This window comes from Pyrgilauda ruficollis, unplaced genomic scaffold (assembly GCF_017590135.1).
Source record: "Pyrgilauda ruficollis isolate IOZ18807 unplaced genomic scaffold, ASM1759013v1 scaffold10, whole genome shotgun sequence".
NCBI classification, from domain to species: domain Eukaryota; kingdom Metazoa; phylum Chordata; class Aves; order Passeriformes; family Passeridae; genus Pyrgilauda; species Pyrgilauda ruficollis.
This window is the reverse complement of record NW_024508101.1, coordinates 1,854,699-1,875,667: the sequence shown is the minus strand read 5'-3', so window position 1 is coordinate 1,875,667 and position 20,969 is coordinate 1,854,699. Positions and strand designations below refer to the sequence as shown.

Below are 20,969 nucleotides of genomic sequence, written 5' to 3'. Positions count from 1 at the left end.
GGGGGGGAAGAGAAAAGGGAAAAGACAGAGAAAGAAAAAATTCCCTGGAAGGAGGTGGTGGCAAGGTGAGGGCTGGTCTCTTCTCTGAGGGAACAAGTGACAGGACAAGAGGAAATTACCTCAAGTTGTGCCAGGGGAGAATATCTGGAAAAGCTTCCTTCCTAAAGTGTGGCTAAGCATTGGAAAAGCCTGCCCAGGGCAGTGGGGGAGTCCCCACCCCTGGAATTGCTCAGACAGTGAGCAGATGTGCACTTTGTGACGTGGTTTAGTGGCCCAACTCAAAGGCTGGACTTGATCTTGGGGGGGTTTCCAACCTGAATGTCAGATTTATACCCACACCTCATTGTCATCAGATCACCATGGGAAGCTCTCAAAATCCCCTGGAGAAGCTCCTGTTCCTTGCAGACCCTCCTCAGGGCTGTGCCTTTGGAGATCTGTGTGTTCAGATTTGGTTTCTTTGGTGGCCTCTGGTGGTTCTGATCTTCCAGCCTGCCCCAAACAGGCAGCACTGCTGGAAGGGGGTGCAGAGGAGATGGGACAGCTCAGGGCTTCCCTTCTGTTTTAATTCCTGCTAAGGGATGTCCAGGTTGTTCATGATCACAGTGGGATGAGAGAGGTAAGACAATTCCTGCTGATTCATGAGCTCCTATAGGGCAGCATCTCTAATTACAGACAACTTCGAAATTATTTTACCTTGCTGAGGCTGCAGTTTGTGTTTTACTGCCCAAGCTTTGGAACCAGACAGTTTTGCACATCTCCAGTGCCCCCCACCCCAGGGGTCTCCAAGCTGTGTTTGCTCCATCTCCACCTCCAGCAGCAGCAGCTGAATCACCCCACGCACAGGACCAAGAGATGACCCCTCTCTTCTCCCATGGAGCCATCCCCAGTGCTCACAGATTAAATATTCCCTCCCTGCTGTGATAACTTGACTCAATTTGGCCCTAAACTCCTCAGCAGGATTTGCAGTTTAACCTGAAAATTCACAAAGCTGCTGCCAGCTGCAGGATGCTGGTTTGGAAATGAACCCTGTGGGAGCTGTGCAGGAGCTGCTGCCTCTCTCATCAGCACTGGTGGCTGTCACATGCTGTTCATTTGGAAATGGCTATCCAAAGAGGAAAATCAAGTTTGAATCAGAGCTGGTTTTCAGCCATATCATTGTTTTGCCCCCTGTTGTTACAAAAACTGCCTGAAAGTGATGTCTGTGAAGCAGGAGCTGTTAGACAAATGGGATCCACTTTTCAGGGGGGTTTTATTTGTGGGACCCCGTGAGGGGAGGATGCCTGATGTCCTTCCCCCTGCTCTGTGCTCAGAGGCCTCTCTGAAATCCCCTTTCCAACCCATTTTCCAGGAAGGAGTTTCCCTTGAATCTCTAATTTAGCAGATCCATGCTAGTGCTGTGGATGTTTTCTGCAGTTGGCCAAAATGACATTGAGATGTCCAGGGGCTGAGGGACCAATTTCAGACCAGCAATGAGCCCCAGGGGAGGATGATGAGTCTGAAGGGAGGTGTCCTCTGAGGATGCTGCAGCACAGGAGAAGCATCATCCTGCCCCAGGAGGTTAAAAGGAAGGGGAAAGGTCTCCTTGTCCTCCTCCTCCTCCTCCTCCTCCTCGTCCTGCAGGTGTCCCCCAGACAGGTGAAATGTCTGATTTTCTGGGTGGAATTGAGCTGAACTGTTTCACTGTGTCCTCAGTGCCTGAAGAGCAGGGTTGGAGGTTGGCTGCTTTCCACCCCTGGGCAGGGAGCAGCCCTCACCTTGCCTGTGGTACCTTTTCCATTGGATTACTCATGAGGGGTGATCCTGGGGGTCCCTTCCTGCTCGGGATATTCTGATTCCATTCCAGGAACTCTTTACTTCCTTCCTTGTTACCATGAACCTCCTCTGAAGTGAAGGGAATCATGCTGTTGTTTCTAAAAACTCTGCCCCACACACACTTTATTAAAAGAATTCATTTTATAGAAAGGTTTTTTCCTTCAGAAATAATTGTTAAACATGAATTAGCTGCCAGGACCCAGCACTGCACAGGGCAAAGAGTGGCAGAAAATCCTGTAATAATGTGGTTGCAATGAGAATACTTTGGGGCTTTGACCTACCATCCCAAAATAATTTCACTGCGGTGGTAGAAAGAGAAAATTACTCCCAACATCCTACTGAAAAGGGTTTTTTTCAATATTCCCATTGCTGGAATGTTTGCTATTATATCTTTTACACGAGTAAATCCCATAATTTTCACTGTTAGTTGCTAAGGAACACATTGTAATGGCTGCTCAAAGTCTTTACTGGTGAGCCCTCATTGCCCTCCAGTGCTTTCATTTTATCTTTTGGAGACTAAATTGTCAAGGAAGTCACTCTTTCAAGAACAATTAATAATGAAAACATTTTTTTTGGGCGAGGGGGTCTACTGAATTCCAAACAACCAAACCCACAATCCCAGGGACTGATCCGTGTGTTCAGCAAGCAAATGGAGGAATTTCCACAGGGATCACTGAAATCTGGGAGTTGATAAGAGATGATGTGGTTTAAACCTTCTGGAAGTGCAGGAGCCAGAGGGTTTGGGTGGAAATGCAGGACCCAGAGGGTTTAGGCAGGAAATGCAGGACCCAGAGGGTTTGGGCTGGAAATGCAGAAGTCAGAAGTTTTGGGCTGGAAATGCAGGATGCAGAGGGTTTGGGCTGGAAATGCAGGATGCAGAGGGTTTGGGCAGGTTTTTTGGGAGGCAGCTGGGATGGTTGGTGTGCCTGGCTCTGCTCATTCTCAGGAGATTTATTTCTCCAAGGTTTTATTGTGAGGAGCAGCAACCCAGCCCTGCATAATTCCCTGGCTCCTTCCTCACTCTGGAGTTTTCCTGGGCAGGGAAAGATCCCTGTGGAGTTCAGGGCTGGGCATTCTCAGGGTTCTGGGTGGGATCTGCTCACCTGAACTCAGCTAAGGGAGTGCCTGTGCCTGCCCTCATTCCCTGCATCCCTGTGCTCCAACACTGCTTTGCACCCCAGTACTGAAATATCCCACTCAGCTGTTTCTCACCCTGATGCCCCTTCTGTTTATTCAGCACCTGGACATCAAATCCCCAGTTTTTCCCACAGTTTCTTTCCCTTTTTCCCTTTCTTTCCCCTTTTCCCTGGCATTTTCATCAGTGCATTGCCTCCCACACAGGGCCACAATTCAGAGGTAAAACTCCCAGCCAGGAACTGCAGCTTGCTGACACCAAGGGCCCACAAATCTGCTTTAAATCATTACATTTTCTTTGTTTTTCTTTCTTCTTCAGAAATTGATTTTCTTAACATGACCCAATTAATTTCCCCTGCATCCCCCATCTCACTCTTTCTCTCACCAAAGCCTCTGTGCATTTGAAGGGTTTTGTTGTGACCTGAAACTCTGTGAGTAATCATCATTTTGGAGCTGGAATGTCCAGTTCTGCCCCCAGGTTTCCCCGGCCCCACTGGGATGTGCCATCCCTGTTTTCCTGCAGCTGTCAGCTTGTGGGAGCAGCCTGGTTGGGGTGTCCCCAGCTCTTAAATTGTGTGGTTTCCTGCCAAGTGTCAAACCCCTGATTCTCCTCCAGCGCCTTTTCAAGGAAAAAAAGCCATTTATATCAACCACAGCCCAAAATCAGCCTCTCACCTGCCTGTGCCCCCAGGGCTGGGGCTGGTGTGACCTTAACTCAGGAAGGAGCACATTTATTTGCATTTTTCCATATATCCCCACATGTCAGGGTTTCTCTGTGCTGAAATCCTGGCCATCAGTGTTAGAGATGAGCTCCCAACCTCTGCTCCTTCCCCACAGTCTCTGCTGGGTGGAAAACTAGGCTAAGCCTCACGTAAGCTCCTCTTTTTTCCCTTTCTTTGCCTTTTTTTTTTTCTTTTTATTTTATTTTTGATGAATAGGACCAACAGGGAGTTTGCAGCAGAGGATGGATCTATAACCTACTTTACTTTCATCTGGGATAGAAGGACCCTTAAGTCAGAGCAGAAATGGAGCATTTTTACCTGCTTTGTTTCCCCCACTCAGTGTTATAAATAAGCTGAATTCATTATTACTCAAAGCAGTGGCACTTGGAAATTATCAATGCACGTTGTCCTAAAGCTGGGAATCTCCTAACCTGACGTGGTTTTTGGGAAATTATTTTGGTTTCTGGCTGGAAGGAGCTCTGGAGAGGGCAGGGAGTTGCATGGGAGGTGTTGGAGCCAGCTGAGCATCACAGGTCACTCACAACACCCCAGTTCCTCTTCTGCTTTAGGAATTCAGGGAACAGCAGGCCACAGGCTTGATGTTTTTCCTCATCTCTCTTCATATTTATTCATTTTACCTTTAGTATGAAAAAATATTTAAAATGCAGATTATTTTTTTATAACTAGGAGCTTTATTCTTAAAAACTATATGATGATGTAGGTGTTTGTTTTTTTTAATGAATCCCCAAACTTTTTGTAAAAACTGATTTTAGAGTACTAAACATCTGCAGAGCTGTTGGGTTATGTTTTCATGGCATATTCTGATCAGTTTTCATGGCTTGTGTGGCTGGAGAACAGGACAAGAAATCAGGAGGTTGGTTGTGTTATTTCCTCTGTCATTAGAAACTTCTTGTGACTCCTCCCTTTTTGCCTCTGAACCTCCTGGTGTGTGAATGAAATAATGCTCTTCACCTAGCTGAAGAAATAATTATGCTCCTTAGATGATCCTTAGGGGTTCTGTATCAATGCAAATCAAAAAATTTCCTCTAAATGTGTGAAATGGCAGTTCCAGGACCCCGGCACAGACCTGGCAAAGGCTGGAGGTGGATTCTGCAGGAAAATTTCTTTTTCTGTCAACGGGATGCAAGGGCAGTGCAGAACAACTTTATCCCAGTGGCTGCTTTATCTTTATTTTGGTTTTTCTTTCCTGGTTTCCCTCTGGAAAGCAAAGCCAGGAGTCAGCATTGGCAGGTGGAGGATGGAGGAGCTTTAAATGTTTGTGCAAAGCTGTGCCACGTTGGGTTCCCTGTCTGCAGCAAACATGACTGGCATGCCATTATTCATTAGGCCTGAGAGGGGAACAGAATGGAAAAATATCAGCACCTGAGAGGCTGCTGAGCACCAAAATGTGAATTTGTGCATTTCCACAGGGAGGCTGAGCCAGCAGGCAGCTCTGAGGATCAGGATCTCTGGGGGCTGGGGTTTGGGTGGGGTTTTAGCAAGTAAAGGGAAATTTCCCTTTGAAATTGAAATTGAGATTGAGTCATGTGGGCTTTATCCAGAAAATCTGGGGCTGCCCTGGATCCCTGGCAGTGCCCAAGGCCAGGCTGGACACTGGGGCTGGAGCAGCCTGGGACAGGGGAAGGTGTCCCTGCCATGGCAGGGGATGGGTTCTAACGAATTCTGTGGCTCAGTGATTGTATTTTACATTATTTTGGGTCTGAATTTGCATTCCTGCCACTGCCCAGAGTGGGAAGGGGCAGAAGAGCCCGTGGGGAACACGTGAGGCACCTGCAATGCCCAGACATCCCCTGAAAGAGGGGCACAACACCCCCTGTGCCCCTGTAAGTTCTGCTCTCTGCCCACTGCAATCATCTCTGCTGCAAGAAAGTGCAAACAGAGCTTTTTTTTTCTTTCTCTTTTTTTTTCATCTAGGAAAAGATAAAAAACTTCTGAGAGTGAAATAACCCCATTCGAGCCAACCCAAGGGGAAATGTCTGCCCAGATTTTCTAGATTAAAGTAATAAAATTTTCAGAGTCCTCAGCATTTTGTCTCAAGCAGAGGAGCTGCTTCAAAATAAATGTTTGAAATATTTCCTGTCGAAAGAAGGCAAACAGGCAGTTTTTATGAAGTGGAACATGAAGACAAGGAGGATTTTTTTTTTTTTTCATAGTGTCATAGAGGAGAGTGGTTTGATTTTGGAAAAGAAAAATGGGTGCCTTGCAGGAATTTCTCAGAGCTCCTGCTTCCCTGGAAGAGCAGTGGTGTGAAGGAAGGCAGAGCAGCCCTGGGGCTGCCTTGCAGTTTGGAAGCAAGGAGCAAACCCCAGTGAGGTGGAATTTCAGCCATGTGGGTGCAGAAATCAGCCTGGCTTTAACAGATGGGGTCAGAAAGACATTATTGGGAAAATCCAAACAGCCTCAACAAGAACCCAGACAGAGGTGTCCCAGCCCAGGATGAGAGATCAGAGATGGGGGTGGTAAAGTCAATGCCTTGTTAACAGCCACAGCAATAAAGTCCAAGGAAAAATATTTTCCAGCAGGGATAGGGGTGGGGTGAATGCCAAGATATTTACCTCTAAAACTTTTCTTTCCTTTCTTTTCTCCTCTGCAAAGTAGAAATCCCAGTGAAATTTCTGCTCTAAAGGTCAAATTAGAAAGCTTTCATCCCCAGACTTGTAAACTATTTCTCAAATCAGTGACTCTCAAAATTATTCATTAGAACACCAGCTCTTAAACTAAAATTCTATTAAGCTCTGTATCAAAGGGGTTTTATTCCAACCCACACAGCTCTCTGGGTAGTCCTGACACACCAGCAAGGACACAGCCTGAAGAACTTCATCTCTGTGAGTTGGTGGATGGCAGAAAACCCAGCTCTGAAAACCAGGTGCAGTTTTATAGAGACAGTGTTTGGGGATGGGGGGGCATAAATATCAGCAGGCAAATCCTGCTTGGTGTGGGTGCCAGTTAGGAGCTTCCTTCCTTCCTTCCTTCCTTCCTTCCTTCCTTCCTTCCTTCCTTCCTTCCTTCCTTCCTTCCTTCCTTCCTTCCTTCCTTCCTCCTCCCTCCCTCCCTCCCTCCCTTCCCATTCAACATGGATTGGGATCCCCTCTCCAAGACTGGGTTTATATTTTTAATTTTTTCTTAAATATGTTTAAATTCCCTCACTTTGTAGCCAGTGGAGTGGGGTTATCTTGCCAGTCCTCCCCTGCCCACCTGGCTGAGTTTTGTCCAGGACATGAACCTGGGATCTCTTGTACGTGGAGATTTGTGCTAATAGGATGAGAATAATTTGGGAAAGGCACCCAAATATCCCCAAGGATATGTGGATGGAGGTTCTTTGCTCAGTCTGAACCAGGAGGATTTGACCAATCCTTCCATCAGTTTTTTTGCTGGAGATGTCATTGCCAGCCTAATCAGATTCCCTTGGGATGAGTCCTGTGCCCTTTAATAAAAGGAATAATCTTTAATTATTCCTGGGTATGACCTTAAACATCACCATAAATTTTAGATTGTTGGGATTATCTTAAAATTATAGAAGGGGTTTGAGAAGGCAAAGCCCATTGTGATCTGTAAATCTCTAAGTCATGCTTAAAAATTGGCTTTGGGTGTCTTGGCTGTGGCTGGGTACCCAAGGGGACTGGGCATTTCACATATAAGAAATGTAATTACTCCTTACCTACATCATTATTTCCTACTGTGTGGGTGCTTTAAAGTTCATTTAATATTATTAAAAGTGGTGTTTTGTCCACTCCAGAATACTCAAAATTGCCAATGAATGTGTGTTAGCTTTCTAATTTATCAGTTGCTAAATTATAATTCATTTTTAACCATTCTCTGTGCTCAAAGTACAACCAAGTCTTAGGGTTAAATACCAACCACAACCCTCCATAAAATACAGGCAGGCAAAAAGAACTCCTGAAGAGCTGATCCAAGGATTTGTTGCTCATCTAAATGAAGTAGGAGTGCCCTAACCCAAGATTTCTTTTCGGTACAGTGGGAATGGCACTAAGGCAGTGCTACTTCCAAGTAATTCCCAGTTGGATGCAGAGATGTGGGTGGGTGTCTGTAGTACTTACATTCTTTGAAAAAATCCCTTTGCCCAGGATTTTTCTCCTAAGAAAAGCCTGAGAGAGAGAAGCCTCAGAGAGAGAAGCCTCAGAGAAAAAAAAAAAAAAAAAACCCAAAAACAATTCTTACCTCATTTGCTTCTCCTGTGTTGTGCTCACATGTGGAATATGTTTAGAAATTGTTTACCCACAGATGATTGTTTCATTAAATTCTAGTGTGAGTTGTTTTAACTCTTTGGCCAATCAGGGCCAAGCTGTGTTGGGACTCTAGAAAGAGTAATGAATTTTTATTATTAGCTTTTTAACATTGAGAATAGAATATCCTTCTAAAAACATAGAGTCAAATTCATCATTCTGCCTTTGTTGGAACATTCCCAGCAAATACAACAGGTATCACCCACCCTCCTCCCTCCCTGTGCTGCTGCTGGGCACAAACTCTGTGCTCCCCCTGTCCAGGTCCATTGGATATCTCATTTTGTAGGAATAATGATCCCCAGGGATGCAGCTCCTGTGCTTTTGGGGCTCTTCGCTGTTCTCATCAACTCAGCTGAGTGATTTCAATGATGTGTTATCAAATTTGCTTTACAAAACTCTCTAGACCAAGACTTTAAAGTAAAACCCACTAACATTTTTATTTTTGTGAGCCTATTAGCCGTGCTTTTCTTTGGCAATTAAAACCCACTGATGTATAAAGCAGTGATTGATGTGTGTACATTTTTGTTGGAGTATAGTAAAAGCAGAAATCATTTCATACCAGTTAAACAGGAATAATAGGTGAAAATAGCACTGACACTGCTGTTCTAATCATTAGGAAAAAAAACCCTGAACTGTAATGACAAAGGGCTCACTAATGGTGAGTTTTTGACAGCGTGTCATTCAAGGCACTGCACAGCAGAGCTGCCTCCCACATGATACAGTCACAGAAATTGGCTTTCCAAAGGCCATGCAGACACCTGCCACCACCAATTTGCATCATTGGCTCTTCATCTCGTTTTCTATAATATTTTTGGGTGGTTTTTAATAGCTCTTGCACAGAGGGGTCTCTCCTAATTGCAGCACCGGCGTAATTACGAAGCATTTTGTGTTCTAAAAATAGGCATGTGTGGAAAAAAAAAATCAAAGCAAAGCATGGAAAGGCTCCTGGGGCAAACAAAGCCAGCAAAACAGAGCTCAGCTTTCACAAAAAATAAGGATCTCTGCCACATCCCCAGTGCCCTGAGACTGGCAGGCTCCTGAGGGAAGTGGTGGTGCTCCAGTCGGGGCCCTGGGGCATGCTGAGTTCAGGAATTCTGTTATCCCCATCATTTCTGTTATTCCATCATTTATGTTATTCCATCATTTCTGTTATTCCCATCATTTCTATTATTCCAGTTATTTCTGTTATTCCCATCTTTTCTGTTATTCCCATTAGTTCTGTTATTCCAATCATTTCTGTTATTCCCATCATTTCTGTTATTCCCATTATTTCTGTTATTCCAATAATTTCTGTTATTCCCATTATTTCTGTTATTCCCATAATTTCTATTATTCCCATCATTTCTGTTATTCCCGTTATTTCTGTTATTCCCATTTTTTCTGATGTTGTTGCAGCCAGTCATGGGAACAGAGTGGGGCTGTGGAGCTGCTCTGCTGGGGTGGAAATCTCACCTCTGGGACAATCAGTGGGGCTGGAAATGATGAGGGCTGTAAATTCAGAAATCTGAGACCAAATTTTGCACAGCAGGAGTGATGTGACCTTGTTTGTTTGCCCATCCTTCTGTGCCATCTGGGGAATATTTCTTTAAAACTTTGCTTGTCTAGGAGTCACTTAGAAAAAGAATGACCACATTTCGTGAAGCTCAAACCCAAGTGGGTCCTAAGGAGGGAGAAAAGGCTGCAGTTCCTTTTGTTTTGCTTATAATTGAATCTTCTTTGCTATAAAGACTGATTTTTGTAGGCAAAATTTGGGGAAATCTTTCATTACTCTGGACAACTTGGGTAATTGTTACTCTGCAAAGCCATATGGGTTTGATTAAAGCTTCCAAATGCCATTTACTGAGACAAACTACCCAGCCTTGAGGGGCTGTGGATCATTTCAGACTGCTTAAGCTTTTATTAAACCCCACAACAGGTCATTCCACACAATAATGCCCTGCCCAAAGTGAGAAGCTGCTGGGCTGACAGCTGCTGCTGGCACCTGCTGGGCTTTGGAGCATTTTTGGGGGATCTGGGACCTGTGGCATCACTTCCCTGTACCTGCCCTGAACATTAGGGCAGAGTTTCACAGAAAAAAAACCTCATTATGCCAGCAAAGCCATTCAAGGCCCCATTAAGGGCTGGGTGTTGGTGTGTGCATTGCACTCCAGTGCATTGCAGAAGCAGATGTCAAGGCTCTGTGCAAATATTAGCTAATTAAACCTCTTCTGAGAGACTGAAGGACTTGTCCTCAGAGATGTGCAAACTTTGTCACCGAGAGCCAAAGTGACTTTCCCAAAGTCACACAGCTGCTTTTAAATACATCCAGCTGAAATGAAATAATACATGCAACTTTCTGCTTCTGTGGGTCTGTTCAGCTTGATTTAGAATTGATACTGTCCAGAAATTGTTTAAAAGGCACCTTAAGTCATTCATTAAATGAGGTGTGAGTAGCTGTTACTCACAATAACCTGTCTGCATTCCTCTTACACACCCCTGTTTTATTCTCCTCTTGAAATCATTACTAATTGCTGATTACTAACCCTTCTCTAATGTTGGGGTTACTGGAGCTCACACAATATTTTTCTGTGCTCACTGGAGCCCTTGGTTGGTATTGTGACAATTGTTGGCAGCACATTGATCTCCTGAATGGCAAGTGTTAATATCTCAGTTTTTCCATTTAATCTGGTGGGTTTGTTTGTTGGGTTTGGGATTTTTATGGGCAAATAAGAACAAAACTCCTCCTCTGCTACTCAGGGTTTTCAGGTTTGAGGACAAAGTGAGGTGGAACTCGATGGTGTTGTCACCATGAAGCTGAGTCCTCCTCTCTGCAACTCAAATATTGCAAGATGGATCCTAAATGAAGCTCCTCACTAATAAAATCTTCATTATATCATTGTTCATTCCAATTTAGGTGTTGTAAAAATAAATCTGTGGCCCTCAGAAAGCACAATCAGCCTGATGGCCTTGATGAATCATTAGCCTTTCTTATAATTATCTTAATCTTGTTATTTTACTCAGAGCCAGGTTTGAAGTGCTGCCATGAGGCTTTGCAGGGCTGGCTCCCAAAGCCTGATGGTTTGCAGTACAAGCAAGAGTGATGAATGCTCTGCTTTATTTGCTGATTTTTGACCATCCTTGCAGCATTTCCTGCATGCTCATCCAAGCAGAGTCTGCTTTTCCTGGTAGCAATCCTTTCCTTGTCAATATTGATGTAAAAAATAGCACATTTATTCCTGCAGGCATTATTTGGGCTTTAGGCTGTTACTCCTCCTGCAGCTGTCCTCAGAGAGGATGGGATCCAGCCTTGTGCCTGTGTGCAGTCAAAATATATAAAAATCTGTGCACTGGCAGGTGGCCAGAGGAATGTTACAGTGGTTCCTGTACAATTTTTTAAAAATTTTTAAAAAACCCAAACTTGTAAATTTTATAGAATTTAGGAATGAAATATTATATCTCTCTAATTGGTAATTTTTCTTTCCTGTTCTCATTTTGTCCTAAGCCAGAAAAGAAAGAAAGGAAGGCCCATAAAGGTTTCTTTCCTAAAAAGGGAAAAGAAGCAGTGACAACTTTGGATTTTATTTATTTAAATTTTTTTAAGTATGTATGCAGAAAACATTTTTAAGAGAGGACAGAAATCAAGGCTCAGTTTTCCATCCTTGTAATCTCATAATGATGTTCCTACCAGCTCCTGCTGATAAATATTTATCACCTCTGTGTTTTCTCTGGTTCCCAACTGCACTGACAACAGGTTTGTAATTGCCAAACCAAGGCTCAGCTACACTGGAAACAAGGGGAAAAAAAAATGAAAATTGAAATGCAGGAAATTGTAAAAGATCAGAGGCTGCCAAAGTGATTCCATGTCTTGGTGCTCCCACGGAACAGCTGCTGGTGACAATCCTGGTGGCACTGCTGAGCTCAGAGTCTCCTCCTCTCTTCACTGCAGGTCTCTTAAATCTGGAGTGCAAGGAGAGCAGGGGGAGTTGTAGTTTTGCAGAGCACGGGCCCTGAGGAGAGGAAAAAGAGAGAGGTGGAAGGAGGAATTTAATTTGATTTAATTAAAGCACTCTGTGGCCTAACATGCAGCTGGTGCAGGAGGCTCCCTTGTGGGGAGGAAGGGTCTGCACACGTGGGATGGGAGGGCAGCAGCAGCGAGGGAAGCAGCCTGCTTTGGGATGGAATTGCTTGTTTAAGGCAGTAATTCTTCCTAAATTCACAAAACAAGCCTCCCCCAGCGTTACAGGTGCTGGGGTTTCCTCCAGCTGTGTCTGTTTCTGTGGGTGAACCAGCACCTCCTCCCCTTCCAGCCTGGGGAAGGCATGTCCTGATCCTCTTCTTGATGTTCCTCAGCCTCCTGCTGCCTCACATTCCCGCCAGCCCAGCCTCCATGCTGATATTTGCTTTATTTCATCATTTTCCTTTTGTGATCAGCCTTTAACCGAGTTCTTTCTCTCCTGGCAGACCTGGAGAACTTCAAGACCAGGACGAGGAGCACGGTGTCCGTCCGCCAGGGCCAGGGCATGGTGCTGCTCTGTGGGCCCCCGCCCCACTCTGGAGGTACAGAGCTTTCCTTCTCTTGATTTCAGTGCCTGGCAACCAACTGTGGGGTTTTTCTTCTCAGGGAAGGGAATTCTCAGGGTTTTCAGGAAGTTTGAAGCAGTCACCTGCGAGGACAGGGCTGTGGCAGGGCCAGCCTGGCTGAGGGGGTCCTGGTGCCTGGGGAAGCTCCAGTGGGGGACAAATGCAGAGAAAGAGCATTTAATTGATCTCAGTATGAAGTTCAGAGATGAACTGATGGAAAAAAAACCAATGTCTTTGTATCCTGAAGACGTGACCAAGACCTTCCTGTGCAGCTTTTCTGGTTTGTGGCCTGGCTGTGCCTCCTGCTAAAAAGTTGAACTTGCTGGCAGAGCCACTTTTGTGCATCATCTTTTCATTATTTTCTCTTTTTTAAACACTACTGGCACTATTTTTTGTGTCCTGGGTACTCAGGATGTGTCCAGATCTCACAGGGTGCTGTTTCCTTCAAAGAGGGCAGTATGAATGTTTAGAAAATACCAAACAATTCTTTCAGTTTAGCACAAACTTACTTTAATTGTGCCAGTTTGTGGCTTCCTGAGCGTGTGTGTTGCACTGCTCTGTTTAAAATGTGTTGGAGGTTCTGTGAGAATTCCTGCTGGAATTCTTGGTGTGCCTGGCAAGCCCCATGTGTGTGTCCCTCCCCACCAGACCCACACCAGCCACTGCAGCTGGCTCCTTCATCAGGGGCTGCTCGCTCCGTCAAAACAACACAACATCTTCCACAGATCTGTGCCCCTTTTAAAGAAATTTGCAATCCTGCTTTGAGGTCTGTCTGGCCTCATCAGCTGGATGGAAATTGCCCCGTGGACCATGTGCTGTTGGGCTGAGCTTATTGCTGAGACAGGAGCAGAGGCTTGAGGAGCGGCTGGGCTCGTGGCTGACCAGCTGCCAGAGCTGCCCGGGGGCTTTGTCCCACTGGGACCCTCCCCAGCCAGCAGCACTGACCCCCACAGCACTGCCCACTCCTGGGATTGATGCCTCAGGTTTGGCTTTTCTGTTTTTCAGGTTCTGTGCTGCTTTAGTGTGTGGGTCTGGGTTTCACATTAGGGAATGGTGAGCTCTCTGCACAGAGCAGGGAGACAAAACAATTCCTGCTCCAGCTGGGCACCAAGGACAAATGATCCAAATCTCAGGCCCAAGAGCATAAACAACACGGAATGAAGAGAGAAAAACAAGCAGGATGGGACTTCATAACCTAAATCTGGAACTGGACAATGAACTGCAATCTGCAAATGGAGCAGAACTTGTAAAACTGAGTCCTTGGTTCTGGGGCTGGAAAAGGATTGTTCTGTGTGCCTGAGCTGTGAGGAGAACTGCTGACACTTTGTATGAAGTTCAGAGTTACCTACCAGTCCAGTACAGAATCTGGAAAATATGAGAGCTAAAACTTAAAGCACCAGCCCAGAGCATTCTCCTGCTCAGCTGTGGGCAGGGGGAGGTTCAGGAGGAATTTCAGGTGTCGAGGAAGATGCTGCTCATCGGGAAGCACCGCGTTTCGTGGGCAGCCCCATCCCCAGGGCCCCGGTGTTGGCAAAGCAGAGCTGGAGGGTTCAGCTCCTTCCACCCCCAGGGTAACACTGCCAGTGCTTAACACTGTGGTGCAACAGGAAAAACCTCCTCAGCTTCGAGGTGAAAAATAATCCAGCTCATTGGAAGCGGGAGTGGTAATAGGAGGAGAAAATACAATTACTTATTTTAGAATCTGATTAGGGCAGTGAACCTAACTTCATCATCCTTGCAAAATTGCCTGATGGCATTAATGACCACTGCTGAAACATAGGAATAATTGTGGGGAAAAACATACTTTCCTTTTTTTTTTTACTTAAGTTTCATATGTGCATTGAAAATGAAATCTGAAAAAAAAAAATTTAAAAAGCAAAACTATTCAATCTGAGAACTGCCATTGCTTTGCTGATGAGGGTATTCACTGGAGTAGTAGAAGCCTGAAAAAAACCATCCTGGCCAGGTGCTCAGATTTGGGAAAAGAAAAATAGTAAATGAGAAGGGAATTATTTCCTATCAGCCATTGTGTCACTGGTTGTCTTGGGCTTAAAAATTGTGACTTTATTAAAAAAAAAAAACACTGATCAGCATCCAGGCCATTAACGTTTCAGCTGTGGTTCACTCTAATACTTTACCACTTGGAAATATCCATTTTTGAGGAGCTGTCAGCTAAAAGTGAAGTTCTGTTGGCCTACATACATTAGTTGTTGAGGTTTTCTTTTTATTTTTTTTCTTGCTAATGATGCCCAATAAAGAGCTTCCTACTGTTCCAACGTTACAGGAAATTCATCCCGAAAATGAGTCCAAATGATGAACAAGTCCTTTCAGCACCAACAAATGGGCTGTGTACAGCTCGCACAGAACAATTTGGGCATTGCCGTGCATTGTCCCAATTTTTGGTTTGAAATGAGCTGGAAATTCAAGCCCGTGGATCTGAGCTCCCCCCCCAGACCCCGAATGGAGATGGAATGCGCGCTCCGTGCGGCGGGGAGCCGCTGTTTGTCAGGTCACTGCCTTGTGCTGGTACATTCTGTTAAACAGCATAATGATGTGATGGCCTCCTCTGATGAAGTGCATGCTGAGTGCTGGAGATTTGGAAAATAAATGTTCATCTGCAGCTCGGGAAGTGGCTGGGCTGGAAAGCGGAATAAATGCAAATCAAACATTTGCTTCTGCCGCGTTTTCCGCGCTTGCAGCAGTGGATTCCCACCCCCCCGAGGCCAGTCCTGCTGTATTGATGACCCCTTTGTCTGCTAGAAGTTCCAGTTCTTTCCCTCTCCTATTTTATTTTTGCCTTCTCCATTTGTTCCTGACAGACTGGTAGAAGCCTCCCTTCATTGTTAGGATATTTCTGAGATAATTACCCTGCGTGTGAAGGGTGTTCTCTCGTTATTTCTGCAGCTTGTTTAATCAAAAGCCCAACAATGGTCTTGTGTCAGCCATTCTGCCCTGAAACTCCACAGAAGAAATCAAAGAAGAGTAAATATTGCTCTGGGAATGTGGCACTGGGGCCTGGGTAACAGCACGACAAGCTGCTGGTGGTGTTTAAGTGGACAAGACGAAACAGTCAAAAATCCTAAAAGTCTGTGTGGAGCTCACATTTGGCTTTGTTTTGGTGCAGAACACCAGAAGCCTCATCTTGGCCACAGCATGAACTGGACAGTGCCCAGTGATGGAGTCACAGAAATGGGTTTGGACTTGGAGGGGCATCAAAGAGTTCCTGTGACTTCTTTGTTGAGTCTCATTTAGGTACCTCAGCCTGTCTTAGGATGCACTCTAGAATTTGGATACCAGAAGACAAAGCTCTCCTGGCTTTATATTTTCAGAGCCCTGTGAGAGCAGCCATTGACTCACAGAACATTTGGGTGGGAATGGCCCATCCAGTCCCACCCTGCCATGGCAGGGACACCTCCCACTGTCCCAGGTGCTCCAGCCCCAGTGTCCAACCTGGCCTTGGGCACTGCCAGGGATCCAGGGGCAGCCACAGCTGCTCTGGGCACCCTCCCAGGGAACAATTCCTGCCCAATACCCCACCTAACCCTGCCCTTGAGCTGCCACAAGAGCAGAGCAGAGGGGAAGAATCCCCTTCCTTGACCATCTGGAGCATTTCAAGCTAAAACAGGGAAAATATCACCAAAATTGGCTTTGTTTTTTTTCATTCTGTTGCATTTTAAGTCATTTAGAAGCCATAAGCCATTTCCAAGTGTACAATAGTGTTCAAGCTAAGCTCTTTGTGAAAATGTTTTCCCCCTGAGGAGCTCTTCAGGGGGGAACACCTTTCCTTGTTTGCTTTTTCCGGTGTTAATCAAATTTGGCAAGATACATTTCTTGTTGAGATAAATGTAATTGAAACAAACAAACAAAAAGCTCCAAAATCCAAAGCAAACACTCACTTGTGTTTCTCAGGGCTCGGAATCCAAGTTGTGTTCCAAAGGGGATATGCCTGGGAAGTATTTGGAGGTCACTGTCCTTTTAACTTTATCTCCAAATTTTAAGATAAAATATTCTTTTGTGCCAAATAGTTCTTTTCATTTAACTTCGTGGGAGCTGAGTCACTTAGCTGCCACTTTTATTAGATTTATTTGATAGTCAGGGCCGGGTTAGTTAATATTTTAACAACTACAGTTTTCAAATTCCTTCTAGCATCCCTGGCATTTCGTTGTGAGTCCAGAGGCTAAAAAAATACAGTCTTGGAAAGGATTTTCTACTTGACAGGCTGGTAGCACACCCTTCCTCATGCAGAACAAACAGGTCTGGAAACCCTTCCCCTCCCTTCTCGGGGAAGATAAATGAACTTGTCTTTAGGATTTCTCTCACCCCCCCCTTCTTGTGAGTTTCTCTGGTTCATCTTTAGCAAGATCTATAACCATGTTCTCATGACATTTGCCTTGCAGCCCTCGTGGGAAAAGCCTGTGGAGATGGAGCTCTCCAAGTGCTGTGAGAAATGCTGAGTGTACACAGAGGGCTGCTGAAAATGATCTCTCAATTACTCGATGATTTGAATTCCGTGTTCTCGTGGCATTCCCTGGCGGTGTGTCCTGCTCTGAGAGCGCTCTGTGCCTCTCTCATTCCCCCACTCACCACAGCTGGAGCACATCTGTTCTCACTCCCAGTCCAGCTCAGTAATCTGGGCAAGAGATCAACCAGCTGATGGCTTTTTTAGATAACAGAGGGCTCAGCTGGGAACCCGCTGGTGTTCTGTGGGATGTGTCTTCTCCTGTAGACACATCCTCAAAAGTTCCTGCTGGCCCTGGAACTGAGTCTCCCCAATAATTCCACTCTCTGAACCTCGGTTCCTCAGACACTTTATCCCTCTGCTCTTTTCTGACCTTCCTGGGCATCTGGGAGCTGTGTCCCCTTGAGCGAACAAAGGCAGGATTTCAAGGAAAATCGGTTTTCTGTCTCTGCAATGCTCATGTTCTCAATGCACTTGGAAAATTCCATTTTCCTGAAGAGGAGGAGATTCATTAAAGCTCAGTTGTTCCCATGATTCTTTCCTATCTGATGGCATCACTCCTGATGGAAACACAGCCATGGATGGGAGCACATCCGTGTCTGAGCTGAGCTGCTGACAGAGAATTATTCCCACATCTTTTCACAGATTGGATGCATTCAGGTTTTCTCATTCTCTCCTGCCTTTCTTTCCCTGCCGGTATCCAGGAAAACTTTTAGTTCTGTTGCACAGCTTAATCAAGTAGAACTAACTAAATTTTAGCATTTGACAGAGGAGATGGCAATTCTGATCCCATCTTAATCCCAGCCTTTCATGCTGCACGGGCAGGAGTGAAGTGTGGACACCAAACGTGTTTGCAGAAAGCACTTCACAGATTCCTAAAACCACTCCTGGGCACAGAAATCATTAGTGGCTGCTCACTTGGCTGCTCGCTTTTTCTCTCCTTTTATTATTGTTTTTTTAAAGGGGTGATGGACACTTCATGGGCTGGGAACAGTGAGGATCTTTGGGCTGTCGGGGTGGCTGATGCCTCTAGTGGGATGAATGGTTTGGGGGGTTTGTCCTGTAAATAATCCATCCCACAAATCGTGTCTCATGTTTGTACAGCCCCCACCACGCAGTGGAATGAGGAAGGGCAGCAAACTTGGGAAAAATCAGAAGACTGGAGGAGGAAAAAGGCAATTATCAGGCATTTTTATACCATGATCAGCAAATGGAGCATAGCAGGAATCCTGGAGCATTTAATGTCCTCACTCCACTACAGCAACCTTAACATTCAGCCTGTATTTTCCTGTTTCTTTCAGTGTGGGATGGCCAGAGGTTTTGAGAAATGTGAATTTTACAGAAGCTGTATTCCCAGTTCCCCCTTGCCAGGCAGGTTGTCAAAGGGCTGAGCTACCCCTGTTACTCCTTATTAAAGGATTGATAGTTTCTCCCCTTTCTCTGCTGTCTTAATGTCTTTGGAAGCCTTTGCTGCTTGGTCAGATTTGGTTCCAATTAGTGAGAAGCTAATTTAGAGAGGAGCCTCGCACACATGGGTGGGCACCATGGCTGTAAAAGTTCCATTTCTCCAGGAAACCAAGCAAAAAATCTGCTAAGCTGGCTGGAAGTTGGTTCAGCTATTTGTCAGAAGGCTGCAGGGTTACTGAGCAGCCTGTCATGGATCACTCCCAAGGCTGGAGGGAAAATCTGAGCAGGTAAACTCTCCCTTGGGGCTGGAAAAACAAAGAAAAAGGAGGCAGGGAAATATTTTCCCATGAGGGACAGTCAGTGATGGATTTTGATGGATTTGACTGTGGTGTTGGGTTGATGTTGGCAGACCTGGGGTTGCAAACCTGCCTGGGCTGTGGGTTAAATCTTGTTTTCCATGGATAATTCTGCTTGGAGGATGCAGGGAAGGACAGAGGGGAGGCTCAGTTCCCAAACAAACAGGAAAATGCCCCAGCAGGGTGGTGTTCCCCTGAGCTGGGGCTCCACAGCTCACAGCTGACTTTCCTGGAATGGGAACATGTGGAATTCCAGCAGGAATTCCCAGGAGGGGGATGCAGGATGAGTGCTGGAGATGTGTGGAAGGTGGAGGAGGCCATGAGGAGAGCAAAGGACGCAGAAAAATACCTGAACCTGTCACCAGTTTTTCTCCATAACAGTGACTGCCACTCCCATGTCTCCAAAAGCAGGAAAATTCCCAAGTCCAAAGTGTCAGCACCCTAAAAGTGTTTTCCAGAGCATGAACAGCTGAGCTCAAAAAGCCTGTGAGTGATTGATCTCGGGCCAAGATCCAGAAAACAACTTCCCAAAGCTTCCAACTGCTGCACTTTGTCTCCTGCTCCTGAAAGCTGCATCTGGGCAGCCTGGCAGCATTTCTGCCAAAATAATTCCCTCAAAATTCAGCCCAAATTTCCCTGCAGGTGTCTCCTTCCATCACAGGGAGTAGGTGAGTCACACCCAGGGTTTCTGTAATTCATCTGTGTCTGGCTCCATGTGATGGAGATTATTACAGTTCAGCAAAAATGGGGTTCATTAAACTTAAAATCAGGCATATGAAACTCTCATTTAAATAAAAAGTGATTGAGAATGGTAACTTCCATTTAAAGTGCATCTCCCATCATTTATTTTTTATGCTCTGCCACAGTCACCATTTAAATTATTAAAAGCAAGAAGTAAAAAGCTTCTCAGGAGATAGAAATGGATTAGATTAAAATTAATCTGACATAATCCTTTCTCTAAAACTGCTGATTCAGTTTGTGCACAAGTTTATCAACATATTTGAGGATGAAGGATAAGGATAAATTCTCCTCTAATTTGGGAATGCTTTGGCTTGATACTTCTGACAGCACAGGGAACACACAGAGCTCTCTTAATTGAGAGATTTATGAAATTACAAATATTTCTTACAGCACAAATGCCAAGCTCATCACAGATTTACACTCATTTAAGCACCTGAGGTGGTGAGTGGGATCTGCCTCATTTCAGCTGGGATGAATTTTGAGGTGCAAAAAATAGGGGCTGGGTCAAGAACAGACCCAGATTTTCAGCTGGCATGTGTCCCTTGTCACCTGCAGAGTCAGCACCCCCAGCATTCCCTTTTTTGTGCCCCGGGTGGGTGGCAAGGACACAGGAGGGGGTCTGGGGTCTGTAGCTGGAAGGGAAGAGGCTCAGCCCTCCACTAAAGACCTTGGAAACAGGGAAATAATGAGGAACACGGTGTTAATGGATTTTTTATTTATCAGTGACAGCTCGTGACATCTTTAAAAAGAAATCATCTGCGAGCCAGTGGTGTGGTTTATTCCCTGTTTGGTTGCAGTCAGCACTAAATGAAGATTGAAATTGAGAGGGCGTATGGACGGCAGGGTTTGGCTAAAGATGAGTGAAATCTGTCTGAGAGAACCCAGTCAATAGCATTTATCGGGAGCTGTAACATCTTGTGATGTCTTTATGAACTAAATTAGAGATCAGAGTCCTGCTCCCAGGCTCTGCTGACCCTTTCCCTGCACACCCAGCTCTGCTGGCCTCTGCAAAGCCCTCGGAGGCAGCCAGGGATGCAGAACGTGCCCAGTGACACAAACACAGCACTGGTGTGTCAAATTTGGGGTTCCACACCCCTGGGTGCACATTCTGCTTTGTTCAAGTCAACCATCCTGGCTGTGGGAGCCCCCATTCCTACGGGGCTGATGTTTTGTTGTTGAAAAATCAATGGGGGCATTGGTTTGGGCATTTTCTGTTACCTCGTGCACGTGAAGTGCCTAAAAATGCAACCATGATGTGTTTAAATATAACAAATGTGCAACCACGATGGTAGATATCAAAGCACTTTATTGTGACACTAAACACTGATTATCTATCAAATAAATGAAGTGAATGTTTTTTTTCCTGTGTGCTACAGGCAAGTGCCCTACAGGCCATCCCCCCCTCAGGCTGTTTGGGCAGATATTTCAGCCTTGGAGTGGATCATGATTTTAATTCATTGCAATAAGAAAATTCCTCTGCAACCAACTTTGTTTTTTAGATGTTTGATCTAAT

At 45.3% G+C, this 20,969-nt stretch overlaps 1 protein-coding gene across 1 annotated transcript in view; it reads left to right on the top strand.

Annotated features, from left to right (window-relative positions):
• CNTN4 (contactin 4) overlaps positions 1-20,969 on the top strand; it is a 102,065-nt gene that overhangs the window by 4,134 nt on the left and 76,962 nt on the right. Inside the window, exon 3 of the mRNA XM_041465675.1 lies at positions 12,374-12,469. Within this exon, the coding sequence (XP_041321609.1) occupies positions 12,374-12,469 (96 nt within the window). The remainder of the gene's footprint in view (positions 1-12,373; positions 12,470-20,969) is intronic.